Consider the following 21057-nt stretch of genomic DNA (forward strand, 5'->3'; position numbering starts at 1 on the left):
TCTGTTTCTATCACTTATACTAGGTGCATGACCTCAGCTATGTTATATAACCTCTCTGGACCTCATCTATAGTAAAAAATGAACTGTTGTGGAGAATTAATGAAATCATGGGTGTAAAAACATCCAGCCCAGTGATTAATACTTAATAGACAATCAATAAATGTTGGGTTCTTTCATTTTTCCATTGCCAACCAGAAAACTGATAGGTTACCCAGACTTTAGAATCAAAAGAAAGGAAAAATTATTCCTGACTACACCAACAAATCACAGGGGATAATGTAGGAACCCCTCTCCCCCCTCCCCCGCCCGCCGCAAAGAACCCCAGTGGTCAGGAGACCCAGGTTCTAGTCCTCTCCTTTGGTGTGCCCTCCCTAAGTGCCCCTTCAGAGACAAGGCTGACAGCCTTCTTCCCTATGCCACCTTCATTCTTTTTTTTTTTTAATTTTTTTAAATACAGCCTTTTATTTTATTTTTTTAAATATATTTTATTGATTTTTTACAGAGAGGAAGGGAGAGGGATAGAGAGTTAGAAACATCGATCAGCTGCCTCCTGCACACCCCCTAATTGGGGATGTGCCCGGGACATGCCCTTGACCGGAATTGAACCTGGGACCCTTGAGTCCGCAGGCTGACGCTCTATCCACTGAGCCAAACCGGTTAGGGTGATTCTTATAGTTTGAGTTAAAGAATCACTATAATTTAGGAGCTTCTTGTACAATTAGGCCTGGAGAAGAACTGACTGAAAGAGTATATCAAGGAATTTCATAAAAGAGAGGGTCCAGCCAGGCTGATGTAGAGCAACACCGAGAAGGTAACTACCACTCCTTATGGTCACCTATGACTGGTGGGCTCATCTCTGGGGAACATGAGTGCTTGGTGCCATGTTCCCACAGTATAGGAGCACACTCTCCATTCTGGGCATTTTTCCCCTTAAGGACTTTGTCCAAACAACTCTTTTTCCCCTAGCCCAAGCCATATACGCCATTTGTAAAAATGCTCCTTCTTTCAGGACTTCTAATCTATTGTTAGCATGATCTGCCCTTGGACTTTTAAAAAATATATATATTTATTTCAGAGAGGAAGGGAGGAGAGAGAGATAGAAACATCAATGATGAGATAGAATCATTGATCAACTGCCTCCTGCATGCCCCACACTGGGGATTGAGCGTGCAACCTGGGCATGTGCCCTGACCGGGAATTGAACCAGGATCTCCAGGTTCATAGGTCGACACTCAACCACTGAGCCATTCTGACCGGGCTGCCCTTGGACTTTTAATGGGCAGACCTTAAGTTCTCAACAAGCCCTATAAAAATAAAGGTGGCAGAACCCAAGAAACAAGTACCTCCAACAACTCTGAGACAAAGGCACAGCAGTAGCAAGACAGTCTTACCTCCTCTCTGCCCCCTCCAACTGCCTGATGACCACTGGAGGGGTAGGCATAATTTATGCCTTCTCATGTATTTCAGCACAGTCTGGTCCCATATGTCCTTGTGCCTGGGAAGGCCTGCCTCAGGTCCTTAAGACGATAGGCACAACGTTCCACAATCCTGCCTGACCACTGTGTATTACAAAATGTTCTAGCAATCAGTTTGGTCTGTAGCCCAGCTGCCTGGGGCCAGGCTGGATGACATCTATGTAAACTCCAAACCAGGTTCCTCAAAGAAAACTGAGCAAACAGAAGACCTTACCATTTCTATAGAAAACTCAGAGGTAGCAACTCACCCCAACACCCTGAGCAGCCACTTACCTCCCTGACTGGCTGGTCTTCCTGTTTCCTGTTACTGGTTTCCATTTGTCCCCAGGAAATTCCTGCAAAGCAAAATTCTGATAAGTTAGGGAGCTCTGAGCAGTCAGGTATCTAGATGGCCTAAAAAATGTGAAGAGTTCAGAAACCTGTCCCTGGCCAGGTCCCCCGGATGGTTCCTTCTACTCTCCCATGCAGGTAGAGAAATATGTACCTGGAGGGCTGCCCTTCTATAAGGAGGCCTGCTGAGCTGCTGGGGGCATGCAGAGACCAAGAGAGCACTTAGGGATCTTGACAATGTAGTCTAGAAACTCGGTGTTTCCCTCTCTTTCTCCACTCCCCTCCCAAACCACGTTTAAAACCAGTTTAGCATGTTTGCTGTTTGCTCTGGCTCTTATAAAGGAGGTATTTTTGTTTGTTCTACCTGGTGAACCTGCTCTCTCCTTTTACTCTACCAACATAGAAAGTATCTTCTCGGAAGCCCTGACCCTTGAGGGGGCTTTGAGGCCTAAATTAGCTCTTGCTGCTACAACCCTTTCCCAGAGTGAGGCAGAGGGAGATCGTGCATTCCAGCACACTGCAAGGGCCCTTCCTCCTCCCAGATCCACTGGCAGGGGATGAAGTGGGCTTACCTCTGGGGAGCCTGAATGCTGGGTGCCATGTTCCCCACATTACAGGAGTACATTCTTCACCCTGGGTATTTTTTTTTCCTTAAGGGCTTTGCCAAAACAACTCTGTCCCCTCTCCATGTGTGCCATTTATAAAAATGTCCCTCCCTTCCTATTCTAGCTCCAAACCTAATGCAAATTTGCCTTTGACATTCTCCCTGGTTTTGCTTTCAGTACCTTCTATCTAGCAACCCAGAGCTTAGCCCAATGGGAATGCACAGGTATTCCTAAACCTCAGTGATGTTCCAAATTCCCTTTTTCTCTAATGCTATTATTAGTCCCATTCAAAGTTTTATTACCTTTGCCCCAATAAAACAAAAAATTACTCCCTTTTTGGACTAAGACATCTGGTGTCAGTCATACTGGCTAAGATACTTAATAGTTGTGCTATTTGAGAGGAACTATGTCACTTCCGTAAACCTCAGATTCCCCTCTGGCAAATAAGGACTATGCTATCTAGCCTTGCTGGGTTCCCAGTAGTGGGAATAAAGTGGGATCTGCATAGATAAAGCCTAGCAAAGTGCTCAGCAAATAGGAAACTCTGGATGTTGAGTGCCATGGAGAGGATGAGGTTACTCAGCTTTTACAGGATCAGAGCAGTCCCTGCCTGGAGCGTGTCATGGTAGAGCAGCTCTAACCACTTGTTAGATTTCAGACTCTGCCTTGACACCCTTGTGAGATGTCCCTGCCCTCAAAGACATATTACTTGCTCAGCCACAGTGGGAGCCAGGATTTCCTGTCCATGCCCTGTCTGGCCCTATGGGAAGTGCTCAGTAAATAGCAGTGGCCAAACCAAACAAAGTCCTGTCCCAACTCCCAACCTCCCTCATAGATTTACTTTTTTTCCTGAGCCACTTAGGTTGCTATAAATTGCCCACATCCTTTGAACTAAAGAGGTAGTCACCCCATGGCTTGGTGCAGATGGGAACTGACTGTGGTGAGGACTTGCTGCCCCAATGGAAGATATATTACTAGAAGGTGTCCTGCCCTACTGGATAGAGCCTGGGCTTTGCAATCAGCCTATGGAGAAACAGTGTAAGTCAATTAGGAGTTTGGCCCTGAAGCTAAACTATATGGATTCAAGTCCCACACTTGCCCTTTACTAGCTATGTGACCTCAGGCAAAATACACAACTTTTAAAAATATCATTTCCCCCAGTTATTTAATGGTGTGGTTGTGATAATAACATTACCTATTTCTTGATTACTTTGAGGACTGCATGAGTTGATACATGTAAAGTGCCTAAAGCCATACCTGGTGCACAGTAGACACTCAAATGTCAGTTATAATTGTTCAGATCCTGGCTTTGCCACTTGCTTGATGTGTGATCCCTCTGAGCCTCAGTTTCCTCAGCTGTAAAATGGGATCCTATTATAACTTATCTCATACAATTGTTAAATGAAATAACCTCAGAATATATGGAAAACTAACTGGCATGAAGTGTGAGGGATGTGTGTACTGATTTTAGTTCCCTTAACAGCACAAAACAGGAGCCAATTACCTCTTGAACATCTTCCAGGGGCCATAAGGAGGACATCAGCCCTACTTCACATAGCCACCATCACAACTACCTTAGTCGTGTGAGCTGGGGTATTCTAATCCATGCTATAAGCTTACTCATGTCTGGGGGCAGGGTGTGTTCAGGTGGCTGGGGTAAAAATGAGCATGAAGTGGCTCTTAGATGGTTATACACATGTCTGAAAGGCTAGTGTATAAGCAGACCTGTTTAGCTAGTCTAACAAGCATTAGGAACTCAATGTGTCCCTCCCTCAGAGTGCAAAAGGAGGCCTGCATTGCTGCTGCCAATAGATACAACCTGAAAATTTCACCTCCTTCCTTTACAGAGTTATTGGCCCTGGGCTGACATTTCTGTAGCTATCATCTTCTTAACCCCCTGCCACCCTCCAACTTCAGTCCCCTTTCTCTATTGTCTATTTGCAGGTTCTTCTTTTAGCAAACAGTTTCTCAAGCTAAGCCAATCTCTCCCTTTATTTTAAAAAATAATAACTCACACTTATAAGATGATTACTATCTGGCAGTTACTGTTCCAAGTGCCATACACAAGCTACATCATTTAAACCTCAAAACCAACTTGTGAAGTAGGTACCATTATTACCTCCATTTTTAAAGTTGGAAAACTTAAAAATTTGAACCTTGGCAGTCTGATTCCAGCATCAGTGCCCCTAAACCATTATTTTATATTTCCTCTCCTTTTTTTCAATATGTTATTATGGATATTTTCAAGCATACAGAGAGTTGAACAAGTTTCCAATTAACACACATGTATCCACCACCTAGATTCTACAATTAATATTTTACCATATTTGCCTAATCACAAATTTCTCTATTCACTCTTCTATCCATCCACCATCCTATCTTAAATTCCTTATGTATTTCAAATTCTTACAAACAACTTTATCCCCATAAAATTAAAAGCTTAAATGAAATAGACAAATTCCTTGCAAGACAAACTACCAAAACTCATATAAAAAGAAACAGACAACCTAATGACCCTATTAAAGACATTGAATTTGTAGTTTAAAAACCTTTCCACAAAGAAAACTCCAGACCCAGAAGGCTTTGATAATGAATTTTATCTAACATTTAAGGAAGGAATAATGCCAATTCTATACAAACTCTTCCTGAACATGGAAGAGGAAGGCATGCCTCCTAGCTCATTTGGTAAGGCCAGCACCTGGCATAAAAACCAGACAATGACATTATAAGATTACTATAGACTATAATCTTTGATAAACATAGACACAAAAATCCTGCCTTTGACCCAGTGATCCCACTTCTGGGAATATATCCGAAGCATCCCAAAACACCAATCAGAAAGAATATATGCATCCTCATGTAGCAGTATTATTTACAATAGTCAAAATCTGTAAACAGCCCAAGCACCTATCAGTAGATGAGTGGATAAAAAAGTTGTGGTACATTTACACAATGGAATACTATGCAGCTGTAAAAAATAAGGAAGTCTTACCATTTGGAACAGCATGGAGGGACCTGGAGAGTATTATGCTAAGTGAAATAAGCCAGTCAGAGAGAGACAAATATCATATAATCTCACTAATACATGGACTCCAATGAACAAAATAAACAAACGAACAAAATGGAATCAGAAGCCTGAATACATGGAACAGACTGGCCTGTGCCCAAGGGGAGAGGGGTGCGGAGATGACTGAATAAAGAAGGTGAATGAAATAGCTAAAGAACAAATATGCATACCCCATGGACACAGACAAAAATTTGGTGAAGGCCAAGGAAGGGGGAGACAGGAGAGGGTGGAGGTGGGCAAAGAGGGGAGGAGGGAAGCTCCTGTAATAATGTCAACATTAAAAATTTTAATTAAAAAATCCTTAAACTATGAAAAAATCAAATCTAGTAACAACGTGAATAATATGTCCTGACCAAGTGGGTAATACTAGGCTGGTTCTTGTTTCAAAAATCAATGTAATTCACCATTTCAGTAGACTCCTGATAAAAGCTCTCATTAAACTAGGAATAAAAAGGAACTTCCTCAACCTGATAAAGGACATTTACAAAAACCTACAGCTAGGCCCACCAGTGTGCCTCAGTGGTTGAGCATTGACCCAGGAACTAGGAGGTCAGGGTTTGATTCCTGGTCAAGGTACATGCCCAGGTTGCAGGCTCGATCCCCAGTAGGAGGCGTGCAGGACACAGCCCATCAATGATGTTCCTGTCTCATGGATGTTTCTATTTCTCTATCCCTCTCCCTTCCTCTCTATCTAAAAATCAATAAAAAACATATTTTAAAAAACTTGATAGCTAACATCACAACACTGAAAGACCGGAAACAAAGCAGCAATATCTACTCTCACCACCTCTATTAAACCATGTATTGGAGGTCCTAGACAGTGCAATAAGTTCCCCCTCTCCCCTAGAAAAGACATACACAGTGGACATATTTAAAATTATTTCCACTTGCAGTGATATGACTATCTATGTAGAAAAATGTTTAAAAATTTACCATAGTATCAAGACCACTAAGTGAGTTTGAAAAGTTTACAGGATACAAGGCCAATACATATGATTGAATTGTATTTCTATATAATAGTAACTAAGAATTTTAACTTGACATTAAGAAAACAATACTATTTACAATAGCATCAAAAACATAAAATCTTAGGGATAAATATAACAAAATATGTGCAACATTTGTATGCTGGAAACTTTAAAGTAAGAGAACCAATAGACTTCAAAAACTTCAGCATAAATATCATTAAATAAAGTTCCATATTTGTTTATAATATTTTAAGGCAAAATTTACTTCTAGTGAAGTGCACAAATATTAAGTGTACATTTGTTGAGTTCTTATGAATGTATACACCTGTGTAACTCAAACTCTTATCAAGATATAGAATATTATCATCATCCAACAAAATTCCCTCATGCCTTTTCCCAGTCAATCTCTGTGCCACCTCCCATAGGAAACCACTGTTTTGAATTATTTTCCATAGAATAGCTGTTTTAGTACTTTATATAAAAGGAATAACAGAGTATATATTCTTCTGTGTAAGGCTTCTTTCATATCTAAGGTTCCTTTATTCAAAGAATATGTATTGAGCAATTTCATACACCAAGTCATTCAGAAGCAATTGCCTATGCAGCAACAGTTCAACACAGGAATTAACTTCTGGTTTGAATGCATCAGCCAAAAGGTGGCACTAAGAAAGCCACGGAGAAGGAATCTGGCAGTGAGCTGGTAAAGACTTAGGGGGGTCCTCCCAGAAATACCTTGGGAGATGGTGGTAGCTTATGTTAGGGCGATAGGTCATAACCAGGTATAGCAACAGCCAGTCTAAACCTGGGTCTCTGACAGAGAAAGAAATTGGAGAAGAGGGGGAAGGATTTGTCCTTTAGAAAACCAGACAGATCAGATCCCTAAAAGCAAAGCCTGGGGGACCATTTGCAAATTTTGGAGCTCCAAATAGTTTTAAAGCAGGAAATGGAATCTATGCTGTTTTGTATCAAGTACTGCTCTGACACTCTATATACACAATCTCATTTGATCCTCACAACTGATTTATGAGGCAGCCATTAGGAAACTCCACTTTGGTGATGAGGTAATAAGACTTTATTTAGTACTTGGCATTTTATGAGATAAAAATTCATTTGTCCCTTTAAAAATCACATAACTGCCAATTTTGGTGGTTGAATGACTTGCTTAAGGTCACTCAAATACCAATTATACAGCCAGGGTATAAATCCAAGTTTGGTCCATTTCAGGAAGCAAAAGTTATTTTATTCTAACTCTAAAGATGAGGTAATTGCAATTTTGATAGCTGAGTGTCATGCCCAAGGTTAGTAAACTACCATATGGTGGAGCCAAGACTATATCGTTTTAAGAAATTACAATTGTTTTCAAATGATTCACCTTGCTTTCTCCTTAGAAAGAGAATAGTGAAGCTCACCCATGCAAGTACCAAGTCCTCACCTGCACTGTTGGCTTCCTGGGTTTCCAAGCGTTGCCAGGTGCCAAGCTGCTGTCCTCGAGGGTACTGTGCTGGGGATTATGATAGCAAGCTGAACACCGAATGCATTGGTGGTGGTGGCACCGGCAGTTGTAGCAGTTTGGCATCATATTTCTCTTTCGCAAAGCAGGGCAGATCTCCCCAGAACAATAAATGCAAGGGTCATGTACTACAGCTCCCTGGACACTGCAGGAGTAAGAGCAGGTCCTGTGGTAATCAAAATCACCACAGTGCAGTGGCTTACAACACATGGATTGTTCTAGTCCTTTGCTTGCAAAACATTCTGAGTAAGTAGGAGTTTCTGACTGAAGGGATGACATGAAATGATATGATTGGTCTGTGGCATGATATTGTTGGTCTGTGGAATGATATGATTGGTCCATGGGATGGCGCCTCAATTCCCTATAGCTGGAGCTCTTTGGCTGGAAATTTTGGTCTATAGGTTTTGGTCTCTGGGTAAAAGTTTTATTACTATGAGTGGTTAAACCTGGCAAATGAGATGTAGATAGGGATTTGCTATTCTCTTCAAAGAACTTTCTTCTGTCTGCAAAGGGCAAGAGGATGGCTTCCTCCCCAGCTTGGGCAGTAGAAGCCTTCAATTCCTTGTTATCTCCTGGGCTGGAAGAGCTTTCTGTGGCTAGTGCCACATGCGGCTGCAGGTTGTGCTCTGGAGACCATCTCCAATGACCTCCACAGACTCCACGGTGAACACTTGTTTTCTCAGAGTCTGAAGAGGATGAATCAGATGCTTTCCACCAGGTGTTCAGACCCAAAGAGGACTGGCCAGGCCTCTGGCTAGGGCTCATTCGGCCCTCCAAGCCTATCCTAGATTCATGGCTCTCAGGGGCTTGGCTGAGGCACTCTGAAGACCTAGCCCTAAGCATAATGTTCTTGTTAAAGAGCTTATCTCTGGGGCTAGGTGGTTTTTTATATGAAGGCAGCAAAGGTGAATTAGAGGCAGGAAGTAGAGGACTTTCTAGGGGCTCCTCGGCCTCTTCCACTTGCTCCTTAGTGTCACACAGCTGTGATAAGGGACTCTTGCTTTTATGGAGCTGGGCCTTCCTCCTCTGAATTTCATTCCGTAGGTTGGTAGCAAAACGCTCACTCTTCCGTCGGTTTTGGATTGAGCGTCCCCGGGTCCCTCCATTTCGCCTACCACCCACCCGGCTACACTCCTTGGGCTCGTTGTCCCCTTCTTCAGTTGCCTCTGTGGTGCCAGCTACTTTAGTGGTTGAAGAACAGTCCCTGGTTTGTTGAACAAGAGATCCAGAGGCAGAGGGCTGCTGGCTGGGCAATTCATTGCCTGCTCTATTTACTCTGTTTGGATCCTGAAAACGTCTTTCTGGAGGATGTCCATCAGCTTCTTCATGAGGGGAGCTGCTTGACCTCTGGTGTCCCGAACCCATAGGCCTATCATCCACTGGCCTGGTCTTTCTCTCTTTGCTGGGCTGGTCCTGGGTTCCTCCTATAGGGGGACATGGACTTTTCTTTCCTGTGTGGCTGCTATGCAATGGGGACAGAGTCCACTCATGCCCATCCTGTCCAGTTGGGAGCTCCATCCCCTGCCTACCCCTAGTATCAAGGTGCATATGCTGCAAGTGGGATGCAAGCAGCTGTTCAGGGGCACTATGGCGATGGCCTGTGGGTCCTGTGAGGTGTGGAGGGCTGCCAAAAGAAGAACTCTTAGCTATCTCTGCTGAAGCCTTGCTGGGTGGGCTGGAATCATATGATTTTTGAAATCCAACAGCTTTGCTTGAGGCCTCCATCAGTAAGTGCTCAGAGCCCTGTTGACTGGATTCAGGAGGTTGGCTGAGCTCACAATTCTGATGGCCCTCGTTTGTCACTTGGTCTTGTCCACTAAGGCAGCAGAACCTGTGAGGATTCCTTGGGCATAGCTCAGTATCTAGGCTTGGTTTCTCCTTCTGTTGCAAAGAGTCCATAGGCTCAGAAGCCCTGCGCTGCTCTCCATTGAGGAGCTGGGCTCTGGAGGCCTGAAGACTGTCTCGCCTCACTGGAGGTTGTGGTGGGCCCTTGGCGGCCTTGGCAGGCCCTGAGTGGTGGACCTCCTGTGGGCGGGATGACATCTGGGAGCTGGAAGTCAGCTGGCCCCCATTGGTGCGCCGACTACCTCCTGAGGTCTCAGCCACATTAGGTCTGCCATTAGGGGTCTTAGTTAACGCTGGGCCTTGCATGATGCAGTCTGTAGAGGCTGGTTCCTCTGGCCTAAGGGGAAGGGCACAGTCAGAGGCATTTGAGCTGGCCGAGAAGGAGCTGTAGGCTGAGTCACGCTGGTTAGGGTACATGTTCTGGTCAATGGGCAAGAGGTGACCCTCATAGGTGGCTTGGCCTGGTTGTTCCAGGCTCTCCATGCTGCCAATGGAGCTGCTTTTCTCAGTGCTGCAGTGCCGGGAGAGTGGACACCACTGCACACACACGTCACTGTAAGACACAGGGCATTAGTTAGCCAAATTGCCAAATCCCTTTCCCACTGTGGCCAGCCCTGCCATGGAAGAAGGCAAGACAACCCAGAGGCACCTATGCCACCAATGAAAGTGAGATACAGCAAGAAAGGAAGTAAGGGAAAGAGGTGGACACTGGGGTGCTATGGTGATGTGATAAAATGGGAGAGAAGCCAGCATATGGAAGAAGGATGGGGCAAGATCCCAAAGACTAAAAATGTGAGGTCTCCATTGGGGGTTATGTTCTGCTTGATGTCAGTGAATCTAGAATTGCTTCTGACCTGTCACTGTTCCCAGGGAGTCAGCGTGGGGCTCTCTGCCAGGAGATACAATCACAGATTATTAACATTAGAGAGGGGCCTTAAAGGTCTGATTCAATTTCAGAAAACCCATTTTGAAAATCAGTGGCTCTCAAATTTGAGCATGCATCAGAATCACGAGGAGAGAATATCAAAACACAGGTTACTGGACCTCATCCCCAAAGTTTTAGGTCTGGATAAATCCTGAGAATTTTTGCTTCTAACAAGTTGCCAGATGATACTGGTGCTGTTGGTCCAGGGACCACACCTTTGAGAACCACTGGTATAAAGCAAGCCCTGCAAAGGAAGTGATTTTTAGGAGGTTATTTTTTCAGAAGATCACTCAGTTCTAGCATGTGGCCCAGACAGGGCTGGAATTGAGACATCTCTGTTTTTTTCTTGACAATAGTAATCCTGACCATTTACCAAGGACCTACGATGTGCCAGGCACTTTAGAGTGTCACATTTCAAACTTAAGGCAAGAAATCATCTGCATTTTACAATTAAGAAAACTGAAGCTTCAAGAGGTCAAGTCAAGTGACAGCCTCACAAAGCTACTAAAGAAGCAGAGCTAGAATTGGAACCCAGGCCTCTGTAAGTCCATTGTCTTAGCTCTTCTACTTATACCATCTGTTAAATGGGACTATAGTAATATCTGAATCAGTAGGTTGCTTTGTGAGTAAAATTAGAGAATAAATGGAAAGCTCTTGTCACAGCCTGGGCACCTAGCAAAAGTTCAATACATGGTAGCTGCTGCTCTCTTGATTGCTATTTCCATGACTATTGTTATCAGCATCCTCTTTACTAATATTGATAGTATAGTCGCCCCTGACCATGATGCTGCCCTCATTCTCCATGATAAAGGCAAACTGGGGAGACCAAGTAAAGGGACTAGGGTCAGACACAGTCTTGAATTTTAAATATGATTTCCCACACACAAAGCCAAATTGAGCCAAGTCATGCCAGTAACTCCTATGACTAGAACCACAAAGGTTGCAAGCTGCTCTCAGAAAGGCCACAGTTCAAAAAGCCAGAGCTGAGTAGTGGCAGGAGCTCATGAGACTTTCAGATCAGCCTCCCATAATTCTTGTTCCCTGCACTGCCCCTTAACCACTCTGTTCCCTTGACCTCTGGACTAGAATCTTTTAATTCTTTGTTGGCAAGGGGACCTGCTACCCACCCCACCACCCTTCCTGCTCAAAACAACCACACCCCCACTCCAACAGGAACCAAGCTCAAAATGTGTTTCTGTGTATTCTTCTAGAACAAAATTGCCTCTGGCTCTGCACTAAGCCTATGGCTTCCAATGCCAAGTAAAGTCACTGAGTGGGAGCCAACTCAACCTTGAGTTTCCCTGAACCTCTTCAACAGAAATCCCTTCTTGGACGATCTTGTTGTGGGAGGGAAAATGCAGCTAAGGCCAGCAGCTTTACTGGCTCTGAGCTTGCTGAAATAGTTGTCTACCTCTTATGGGAAATTGTTTCAACAACAGACTATACCACACTCTCTGCATTGAGAGATACTCACTGCAGGTAGACCCTATTATTCAAGGAGATCACATTCTGAAGGTTTTTGGCTCGGTGACAGAGCTGATGAACATTGGATGAGATTGCCAGTGAGTCACTGTAGACAGGGAAGAGAAGCAGAACTGAGCCCTGAAGCCCTCCTCCATTAAGAAGAGGTGAGGAAGAACCATGGAAAGAGACTGCAAGGGAGCAGCCGGTGAAACATATGAAAAGCAGGGAAATGTGTCTCCAAAGCCAAGTAAGTTAAGTATTTCAAGGAAACATTTTCCAGAAAGAATGGGACTGGCCCAAAGTTACAGAATTAGCAGCAGACTAGGACTAGAATGCAGATTGGACTCCCATTGCATTTTCCATTATAGCACTCTGGGCTCTATAACATCCAAAAGGTACTAGATCAGAGAAGAAGGAGTGATCACATTACCTACCCTCCAGACCACCTTGAGAGGAGAGTTCCAAACTCACCTTGTGTTGCAGCCGGAATGCCAGGACAAGCTGAAGGCTTCAGAAGGGACATGCATGGTGGTAGCCGCTTCAGGGCATCCCTCCAGCAGCTTGGCCACATGCCATGAGTGCGGCCTACTGACAGGGGCGTTTCTCCTACAGCAAGAAAGGGACAGGAAGTCAGCTTAGAGAACCAGAGCTGAAATCACTTCCCAAGCAGCTTCCGCCCCCACCCCTTTTTTCCCTAAAATGAAGTACAACATCTTGCAAGGAGTTGGCATAGGAATATTAATGGTCCTCTTCAGCTCCTAGTACTCAAATCTCTTTCATCCCAAGGGTGATCCCTGGAGAAACAAAATGTTAGCTTCACACAGCTATTGTGTTCATAGGTGTATCCCAAGCATGTATAGCGATACCAAACACATAGTAGATGCTCAGTAAATATTTGTGGAATAAATGAGTGTTGCTGACCAACGAACAATGACTCTACCCTAAGTTGTCTTTGAGGAAAAAAATCAATCTGGTCAATCTTCCCAATTTTCTCTAAGAAAGGAATAAGCCAGTGATTGCGAAGTTAGAACAACACTGGGCTTCAAATTCTCCAACCTTTGCTTATTCATTTGATAAGAATTTGTTGTATGTTTACTGTATACCATCTGTTTATAGCTCTGGTGACACAGACATGAATCAAATATAGTCTTTGCCCTTGAGAGTTATAGATTAGTGAACAAGACAGAGTTATTCAAATAAAGAGTGGTTAAAGGCCTTGAGAGAGTAAAGGATAAGAGGTGAGGCACCTGAGAATGTAGAAAAATGGTACAAAGGACCCCAACTCCTGCCAGGGAAAATAGAATAATGTGGTGAAAGGTGCATGCTAGGCTGACAGGAGATTTCTGCTCAGCAGGTTAGGGGTGAATAAGAGAAACAGGTCTGAGGCCAAGGTTCTGGATGCAACCACAGGGTCTGTCTGGTGCTGGAAGCTGAAGCAATAACTCCTGAATTCATTGGCTTAAACAGGACCAATCCCTGTCCTCTGATATATTTCATATGAATAAATTCCACACTTGGATGAGGATAAGAATAGTACAGAAAAGAGCACACATGGGGCATGGGTAGTGCCAGAAGATAAAGAAAAGATTGATGAGAGAGAGAATGATAGAGGGACAAAGGGAGGAGGGGGAGGATAAGGAGAGGGAGAGAGGAACGAAGGGAGGGAGGGTGGGAGGGAAGGAAGGAAGGAAGGAATTGGAAGGGCCAGGTAGATGATAGAGATAAGAGGGAAAGATAATACAAAGAAAAACAAATGACAGAAAGGAGAAAATCATGAGAATGATTATAGAGAAATACATAGTTAAGAGAACTAGATGATAGAGATGAATGACAGAGGAGGAGAAACAGGTGATAAGTTAGTAGATGACTGAGAGGTAAATGAATGATAGCTTATTTACTTGGTCTATAATTCTCTTCCACAGAACCATACTAGATACTAAGGGTTTAGAGTTGACTAAGGTAAGGGACCCTGTTTTCAGAAGCTTGTTACACAGTGGGCTAATTCAGTGGAAACACAGAAAATCCAAGCAGTGCAAGGCTCTAGAGGGCTAAGGCCTAAAAATATAATTCTGAGGAGAATGGCCTTGGTGGGAAAAGCATGGGTTGAGTGGTAACATGCCAGACACAGACAAGGAGGTGTAAAAGGAAGGGCAGGGGAAGCTGTTTGTCAAAGGTCAGGAACCAGAGTCACACAGGTCAGCAGCGGTGACTAAGATTTATGGGGATGAAAGCCAGGTGAGGCTCCCACATTTAACCACATTGTTCTGTTATGGATTTCAGAGTACACAGCAGGGAGGCTGAAGGCTCAAGAAAGCCCTGGGCAGGGTTTGGGAGGGAGAGCTGGGGGCATGCTCATACACAAAGCCCTGATGCTAGAAATCTCCCCAGCTTCTGTACCCAGTAGTCATTCATTAACAACTACTTATAAGGTATCTCACAGAAATACTATGTACTAGTATGTATTGTGTACCAACTATGTACGGTACCACTAAGCACTGAGGACACAGTGGAGAACAGGGAACCTCTCTCATTTTGGGCTATTCATCCACATCTAAGATTCCTGAAGTCCTTCTGAGTCCAGGGTTTAAAAGATTAGCAGTCAGTCTTAAAACCACCTTCTCCCCAACTGTCAAATTACTTATTGAGTTCTACAGAGTCTTCTTTTTCTCTGGCTTTGAGCCTCTCTCTGTGTGTGTGTCTCTCTCTCTCCATTCTCACTGAGACTATTCCACATAATCACAATTCTCCTACACATAACCTACCATCAACATCTCCTGTTCTAGTCCAGGCCCTTAACAATTTACATTCAAAATGTTATGTCAATCTGCCAGCCAGTCTCCCCTGGTTTCACCTCCGGTCACTAGTTTTAGATCATATCATGTCAAACACCAACTGAATTCTAGCACTCTCATATTCAAGAATCTTCACTGGCTCCCTATTTCTTACTCTATCCTGCATTAAATATAAACTGGATCAGACTTTCAAAGCTGTCTTTACCCACCCAATCCAATCTCTCATATCTCTGCTCCAGTCACACTCTGCAACCAGCTTTGTGCCTTTGCTGATGGTTTTCCAGTAGAACCTAGCACAAGCTCTGGACTTGAACCACCTTGGTTTGAGTCCTACTTCCAACACTTATTAGCTCTGTTGCTTTAGCTATGTGACTTCACTTCTCAGAGCTCTAGTTGCCATGGCAGTAAAATGGGGATAATAGTATCTAATTAATGGGGTTTGTAAAGATCAAATGAGACAATGCATGCCAACTGCTTAGAACAGGGTCTGGTAAGCCCCCAACCAATTTTAGTTATTACTATGACTGTTCCCTTTGCCTAGAATGCCCCCTCCCATTTTGTTAATCTAAATTCCAACTGTTCTTCAAGGTACTGCTCAAGTGCCATTTCCTTCAAGGAGCTTGCCCTTAGTAATTTAGTACTCACAATTTAGTCCCTAATAATAATCTGTTTTATATTGCTCATCATTATTTCATATATGTTAGTCTCATCCTACCAACTATACCAAGTCCATAGGCAATGAGGCAAAAATAAGTGAGACAGATCTAGGTTAATATCTTTTTTTAAAAATTATCTTTATTGTTGAACGTATTATAGATGTGCCCTTTTTTTCTAGGTTCATATCTTAACTCGACCACTTTGGATGTGTGATTCTATGCAAATCACGTAACCCATTTGAGCTTCAGAGCTCTTTTCTTATCTGAGAAAGGGAACAATAATCCTTACCTGGCTAGATTATTGTAGGGATTAGATAATATTCTCAAAGCATCTGGAACAGACTTTGATGCATAGCAAGTTGTCAATAAATATGTACTATAATAAAGGTTATCAGCTCAGACTTGTCTTAATGATTCAAGAGTACTCCCACCCAGATTTGTCCATCCACTGTCATAGTTCTGCTGTACCACTCCCTTGCTTCATTTTGGAAAATAAAAGGCCCCTACTCTCTTTAGGGCTTTTCCAGCAATGAGGAAAAAATCCCAATGTATACATAAACAAGGCAGTGGGGGCTTTGGGACCACTTGGGGGAAAATATAAGCTGGGGAAAGAAAATCCCAACAGAGGATCTGTAGCCACAGCTGGAATCTTCTAGCCATAGTTTGGGAAAGGAGAGGAAACTATATAGAGAGTCTAATACTTGGCCTATAATTATTCCTGAAGAGTCTATATGGTCTACACTTACATTCCCATCCTAGCTGTGACTTTGGGCAAATCACTTCTCTGAGTTGTAGACTCTTTATCTGTAAAATGGGGAAGATAACCATCCCTTACTCAGGAGTTGTAGTGTGGATGAAGTCCCATATGTAAAATCACTCAGCATAGTACCTGAAATACTATGAAATTTAAAAAGTAACAACAGGGACGATTTATTGAATACTTAACACATTGCGGACCAGTAGTTTTATTGCTAGCTTTACCCAGTGGCCAGATAAGTTTTTATTGCATGAGTACAAAAAACGTTTTACATAAATGTTAAAGGCACGCTTTAAAATTAAATACCCATTGCTTTTTGAAGTTATTTATTACATGTTCTTACAAGCTAATATCTTTTTAAATTATGATACTTTGTAAAACACTGTGTAATATGAAGCGAGAATTCTCGTGATCCGTCTGCCATGTTTAAGATGTGCACTTTGCATGCATTAGCTGATTCAATCCTCACTCCAACCTTATCTATAAGAGCTATTATTATCCCCTCTTTACAGATTAGAAAACAAAAACCCAGAGAGCTGAATTGCTTTTGCTAAGAGCACACAGCTAGTCACCAGCAGTTGTTAATGAGGCTCAGATACTTCAGCCCTTTCTAGGATACCACACAACTACTCTTCCTCAAAGAGCAATCTGTCTCAAAAAGCTTGTATACCTGAGGCATCTCCTAGCCATTCCCTCAAGAAGCAATCAGGCCTAGCAGGCCTAGCTCAGTGGTTGAGCATCAACCTATGAACCAGGAGGTCAAGGTTTGATTCCCGGTCAGTCGGGGCACATGCCTGGGTTGCAGGCTCTCTTCCCAGTGTGGGGCGTGCAGAAGGCAGCTGATCAGTGATTCTCATCATTGATGTTTCTATCTCTCTCACTCTTCCTTCCTCTCTGAAATCAATAAAAATATATATTTAAAACAAGAAGCAGATAGAAAAGGAAACCAGTAGTCCTAGAGTTTAACCCATACCTTCTTTAGGCAGTGGGGAAGTGGGATGAGGAGAAATAAGCAGAGAGGTAAGAAAATGCCAACCACTAGCCAGGTAGCTCTAGGCCTAGTTATGGAGGCAACTATCCCTTTCTTCTAAGGATGGCTCAGGACTAACATCAAACACACGCCCCCTCATTTATTACCCCCAAAACTCCTTACTTAGAAGCAAAAAATAAGGGATACTGAAGAAAGAAAGCAGAAGTAGGGAGAGAGACAGCAGCCATGGTAGCCATGGCTACTAGTTGTACCTACCAGGATAGTTGCCCAGGGTGGGGAGATGGCTTAGGAGAGAGCTGGGTATCCAATCAGCTCAGATGCTCATCAACAATCCTTTCAGCCAGCCCCTAGGACTTCTTTTAGCAAGTTGGATCCTCCCTTAGCTGAGAGCCATCTGCCTTCCAGTTAAGACCTCCTGAGTGTGATCCAAGGGGCCCAGGCACAGCCAGGTCCAGGTTCCAAGAACAGAAAAGAGTGGTACTGAAGGCAAGGTATGACCAGTAGCCTGGTTGGCCCTAGATGTAGCCACAGCCTTAGTGAATGAAAGCCAGTGTCAAGAACTCAATAGGAATGAAGACCCTGCTCAAGAAACCAGCCAGCACCCTGGTGGCAAAGGGAAGGATGAAGGGCAGTTCCAGTAGCATAAACAGCCCCCCTGTTCCTGATTCCAGCCTTCTCTGCGCCCTGGCCCGCCCCCTTCCACAGCTTAGAGGCCAATAAGGAAGCTGGGCCCCCAGCCACTGCTAGAACTCAGGAAAGGAGCAAGGAAATGATGTTTGGGAAAGATAAAGCGGTGTCTAAAAAGAATTTTTAAAAATACACGTAACTGAGAGAGAAAAATACCCCAGACACATACACTTAAAAGAATTCCTGTACTTCCTGGACTGAGTTGACCCCACCCAGCCATCTCTGCAGGTCCTTTGGGCCCCAGAAAAGCAAATCCCAGATCATCCAGGCCTAGTAGCTTCTAGGACAAGAAGAGCAAGTAGCATTACAGCTGATTTTACACAACTGGGGGTATGTGACCTAGAGATTTTCCCAAGGTGAAGGTCCTGCTGAGATATAAAGACTCATAAGCCATTCTGGGCCATATTTACAAGGTCTGTGCTTCCTATGAGCACCTGAGCTGACCCAAAGAAAACTCTATTTCACACCAGAGACTCCACATCCAGAAGAGTGGCACTCGGGGTTAGCATCCCTAGCGCTGCCATGAATTTGCTCTGACCTCTGGCAACTCACTCCCCACTCTGAGCTTCTATTTACTCTCTGCAAAATAAAACGTTGGACTCCACCATCACCAATAACCCTTCTAGCTGTAGCATGACATTATGTAATAGTCATAGGCCTAAGGCTGGAGCTTCAAATGATGTCCTCACTGACCTGTGCAATAGCCAGAACCCAGAATAGCCCCACATGAGTTTGTTGCACACTCTAAGCCCAATCTCAGGCATCAGAATTTAGTTTCTCTTGGGGATTTCCCTTCATAATCTTCCTGATTCCCACTCCAGTTTCCTTTGACCTCTGGTCCCAATTCCAGCAAATTCTGGCTCCTGAAGGGGCTTACGTGAGCTCCACAGGACAAGAAATATGCTAGGGCCTTTCCTCTCTGGGGAAATCATTCCTGGAGGTTAGAGGCCACTTCCCCTCTCTTCCCTCTGTACCTCCTAGGGAAGTCTGGGTTGATGTTTATTCCACAAAAGGCAGGTATCATTCAAGTAAGTCTATAGACACTCCTTCAGTAGTTATAAGTACTATATAGGTAAAGTTTGGAGATTTTTGTGGGCATATGGATCTGGTGTGGCCTTGACAAGTTTGGCCTTGAGCATGTTGCAGAACCTCAATTTACTCATCTGTAGACATTTAGTAAACAGAATATTTTATTACTATTATCGTCTACTCAAAATAATAATAGGCAAGATACCATTAGTAGCAAGAGGAACAACTTCTTTAATCCTAATGAAGATGAAAGAAAAAGAATTAGTTCAGAGAAGATACAAAAGCCAAACCTAGTACTCTAGAATAGAGCTTTTCAAACTTTAGTGGGCATACTTATCACCTGGGCATCTTGTTAAAATGCAGATTCTAATTCAATAGGTCTAGAGTAGGCTCCAGATTTTGAACTTCTAACAAGCTCTACAGTATGCTAATGCTGCAGGTATGATAATCACACTTTGACAACACACTAAGGAATACAATACCATTAGCAGTACACTAGGGAATAAACCCTGCCATGAAAAGACAAAGATCAGGATAAACAGTCTCTTCTAATGTCATTACTCAGTCCTGGGTGTCCAGCCTTCCATAATCTTCTGGTCGCCAAGTACCTTCCCTCTTCCACTCAGTAACCCAGCCTATAAAAGCGCTTTTGATCCCCACTTCCTAACAAAATAAAGAGCAATGAGTTTGATAGCAGTCTGACCCTGTCAGTAGCCAGGGAGGCTGAAGAAATTAGGACTAGTGGCACAAGCATGTTTATTGGACTGGCTGGGGTAGGGAGGTGGGGTGGGAGAATTATTTGGGTAGTCACCAGAAGAGGTGATAGGATAGGCAGGAGGGCACGAACAGCATATACTTGAGAAATTCTTCGACAAGGAAAGATAAGAGAGAAATGTGAGCAGTTTGGCCAGTGTGGGATTTGGGAAAGAGGCTAGAAGACAGGGTGGGAATAAAAGGGGCACCCTCTCACTTAGCAGAGCTGAGATCCAGATAACATGACTAGGTATAGCCTCCTAGGTAGGTAAAGATGACTGCTTATTTTCTAAGAACTCAGAGGATAAGAAGTGGGCATGGGTGCACTGGGGGTAGGCACATGCAGGCTTAGAAGTAGCAGATAAGCCAAAAGCTAGCTCCCAGAAGAGTCCTTATAAAGACTGTTGGGAGAGGTAAGAGGAGAGATGAGAACCAATTCTGGAAGGAGTCAATCTCTAACTGTGTTAGTAGGCTGTCAACTCAATATCTTCAGATATCACTAACTATTTCTGAGCCTGGCTCCCAGCAGACCTCTCAGGAGAGACCTAGGGGGACAGGTAAGGGGCAAGCAGAAAGAGACTCATGACTCTGCCCTACTCTAGGGCAAGAGGAACAATATGGCCCCTGTTGCTTGAGGTTGTGCTTAGTCAGGATGTCTGGCCTATAACCTACTGCAGGGTCTTTCCTTTTTTGAAAGTGTTTAGAGCCCTGGCTTGTGTGGCTCAGTTGGTTGGAGCATAATCCCTACACTGAAAGGCGGCAGGTTCGATCCCTGGTTAAGGCACATTTGGGAGGCAACTGATTGATGTTTTTCTCTAACATCGATGTTTCTCTCTCTCTCTCTCTCTCTCTCTCATCAATAAAAAATAATATGTTCAGACAAGGGAAGCACAAAAGAGTGTCCTTGATTAGCTGTTTACTTTTTGTGGCTCTTTCAGTCTCCCCACAAATAGCACATTCCACCTGCCCCACTTGAAGGAATCCAAGCTGGTTCTGGCCAGCTCAGCAGGAAGGGAAGCGTGCACACCGTCCGGTGAACAGAACAATACATGGCTTGTTTATCTGACAGAAGAGGGGAAACCTGCTTGATTACCATGGAGGGATACAGAGTTATAAAGGCCCACTCACTCCTCACTGTTAGCTAAGGGAACTTGAAGCCTGGTGATCTAGAGATCCTTACTACAGACCCAACCAAGGGGAAAT

The 21057-nt window shown here is 43.7% G+C and overlaps 1 protein-coding gene across 2 annotated transcripts in view; it reads right to left on the reverse strand.

Annotated features, from left to right (window-relative positions):
* SHROOM4 (shroom family member 4) overlaps positions 1-21057 on the reverse strand; it is a 203453-nt gene that overhangs the window by 31482 nt on the left and 150914 nt on the right. For both annotated transcript variants that reach the window (XM_014538267.1, XM_014538268.1), the window contains exons 3-5: positions 12661-12795; positions 7878-10353; positions 1749-1810 (exon numbers count right to left, since the gene is read on the reverse strand). In XM_014538267.1, coding sequence (XP_014393753.1) covers positions 1749-1810; positions 7878-10353; positions 12661-12795 — 2673 coding nt within the window. The remainder of the gene's footprint in view (positions 1-1748; positions 1811-7877; positions 10354-12660; positions 12796-21057) is intronic.

The sequence above is a fragment of the Myotis brandtii genome, unplaced genomic scaffold, assembly GCF_000412655.1.
Source record: "Myotis brandtii unplaced genomic scaffold, ASM41265v1 scaffold1875, whole genome shotgun sequence".
Taxonomy (NCBI): Eukaryota; Metazoa; Chordata; class Mammalia; order Chiroptera; family Vespertilionidae; genus Myotis; species Myotis brandtii.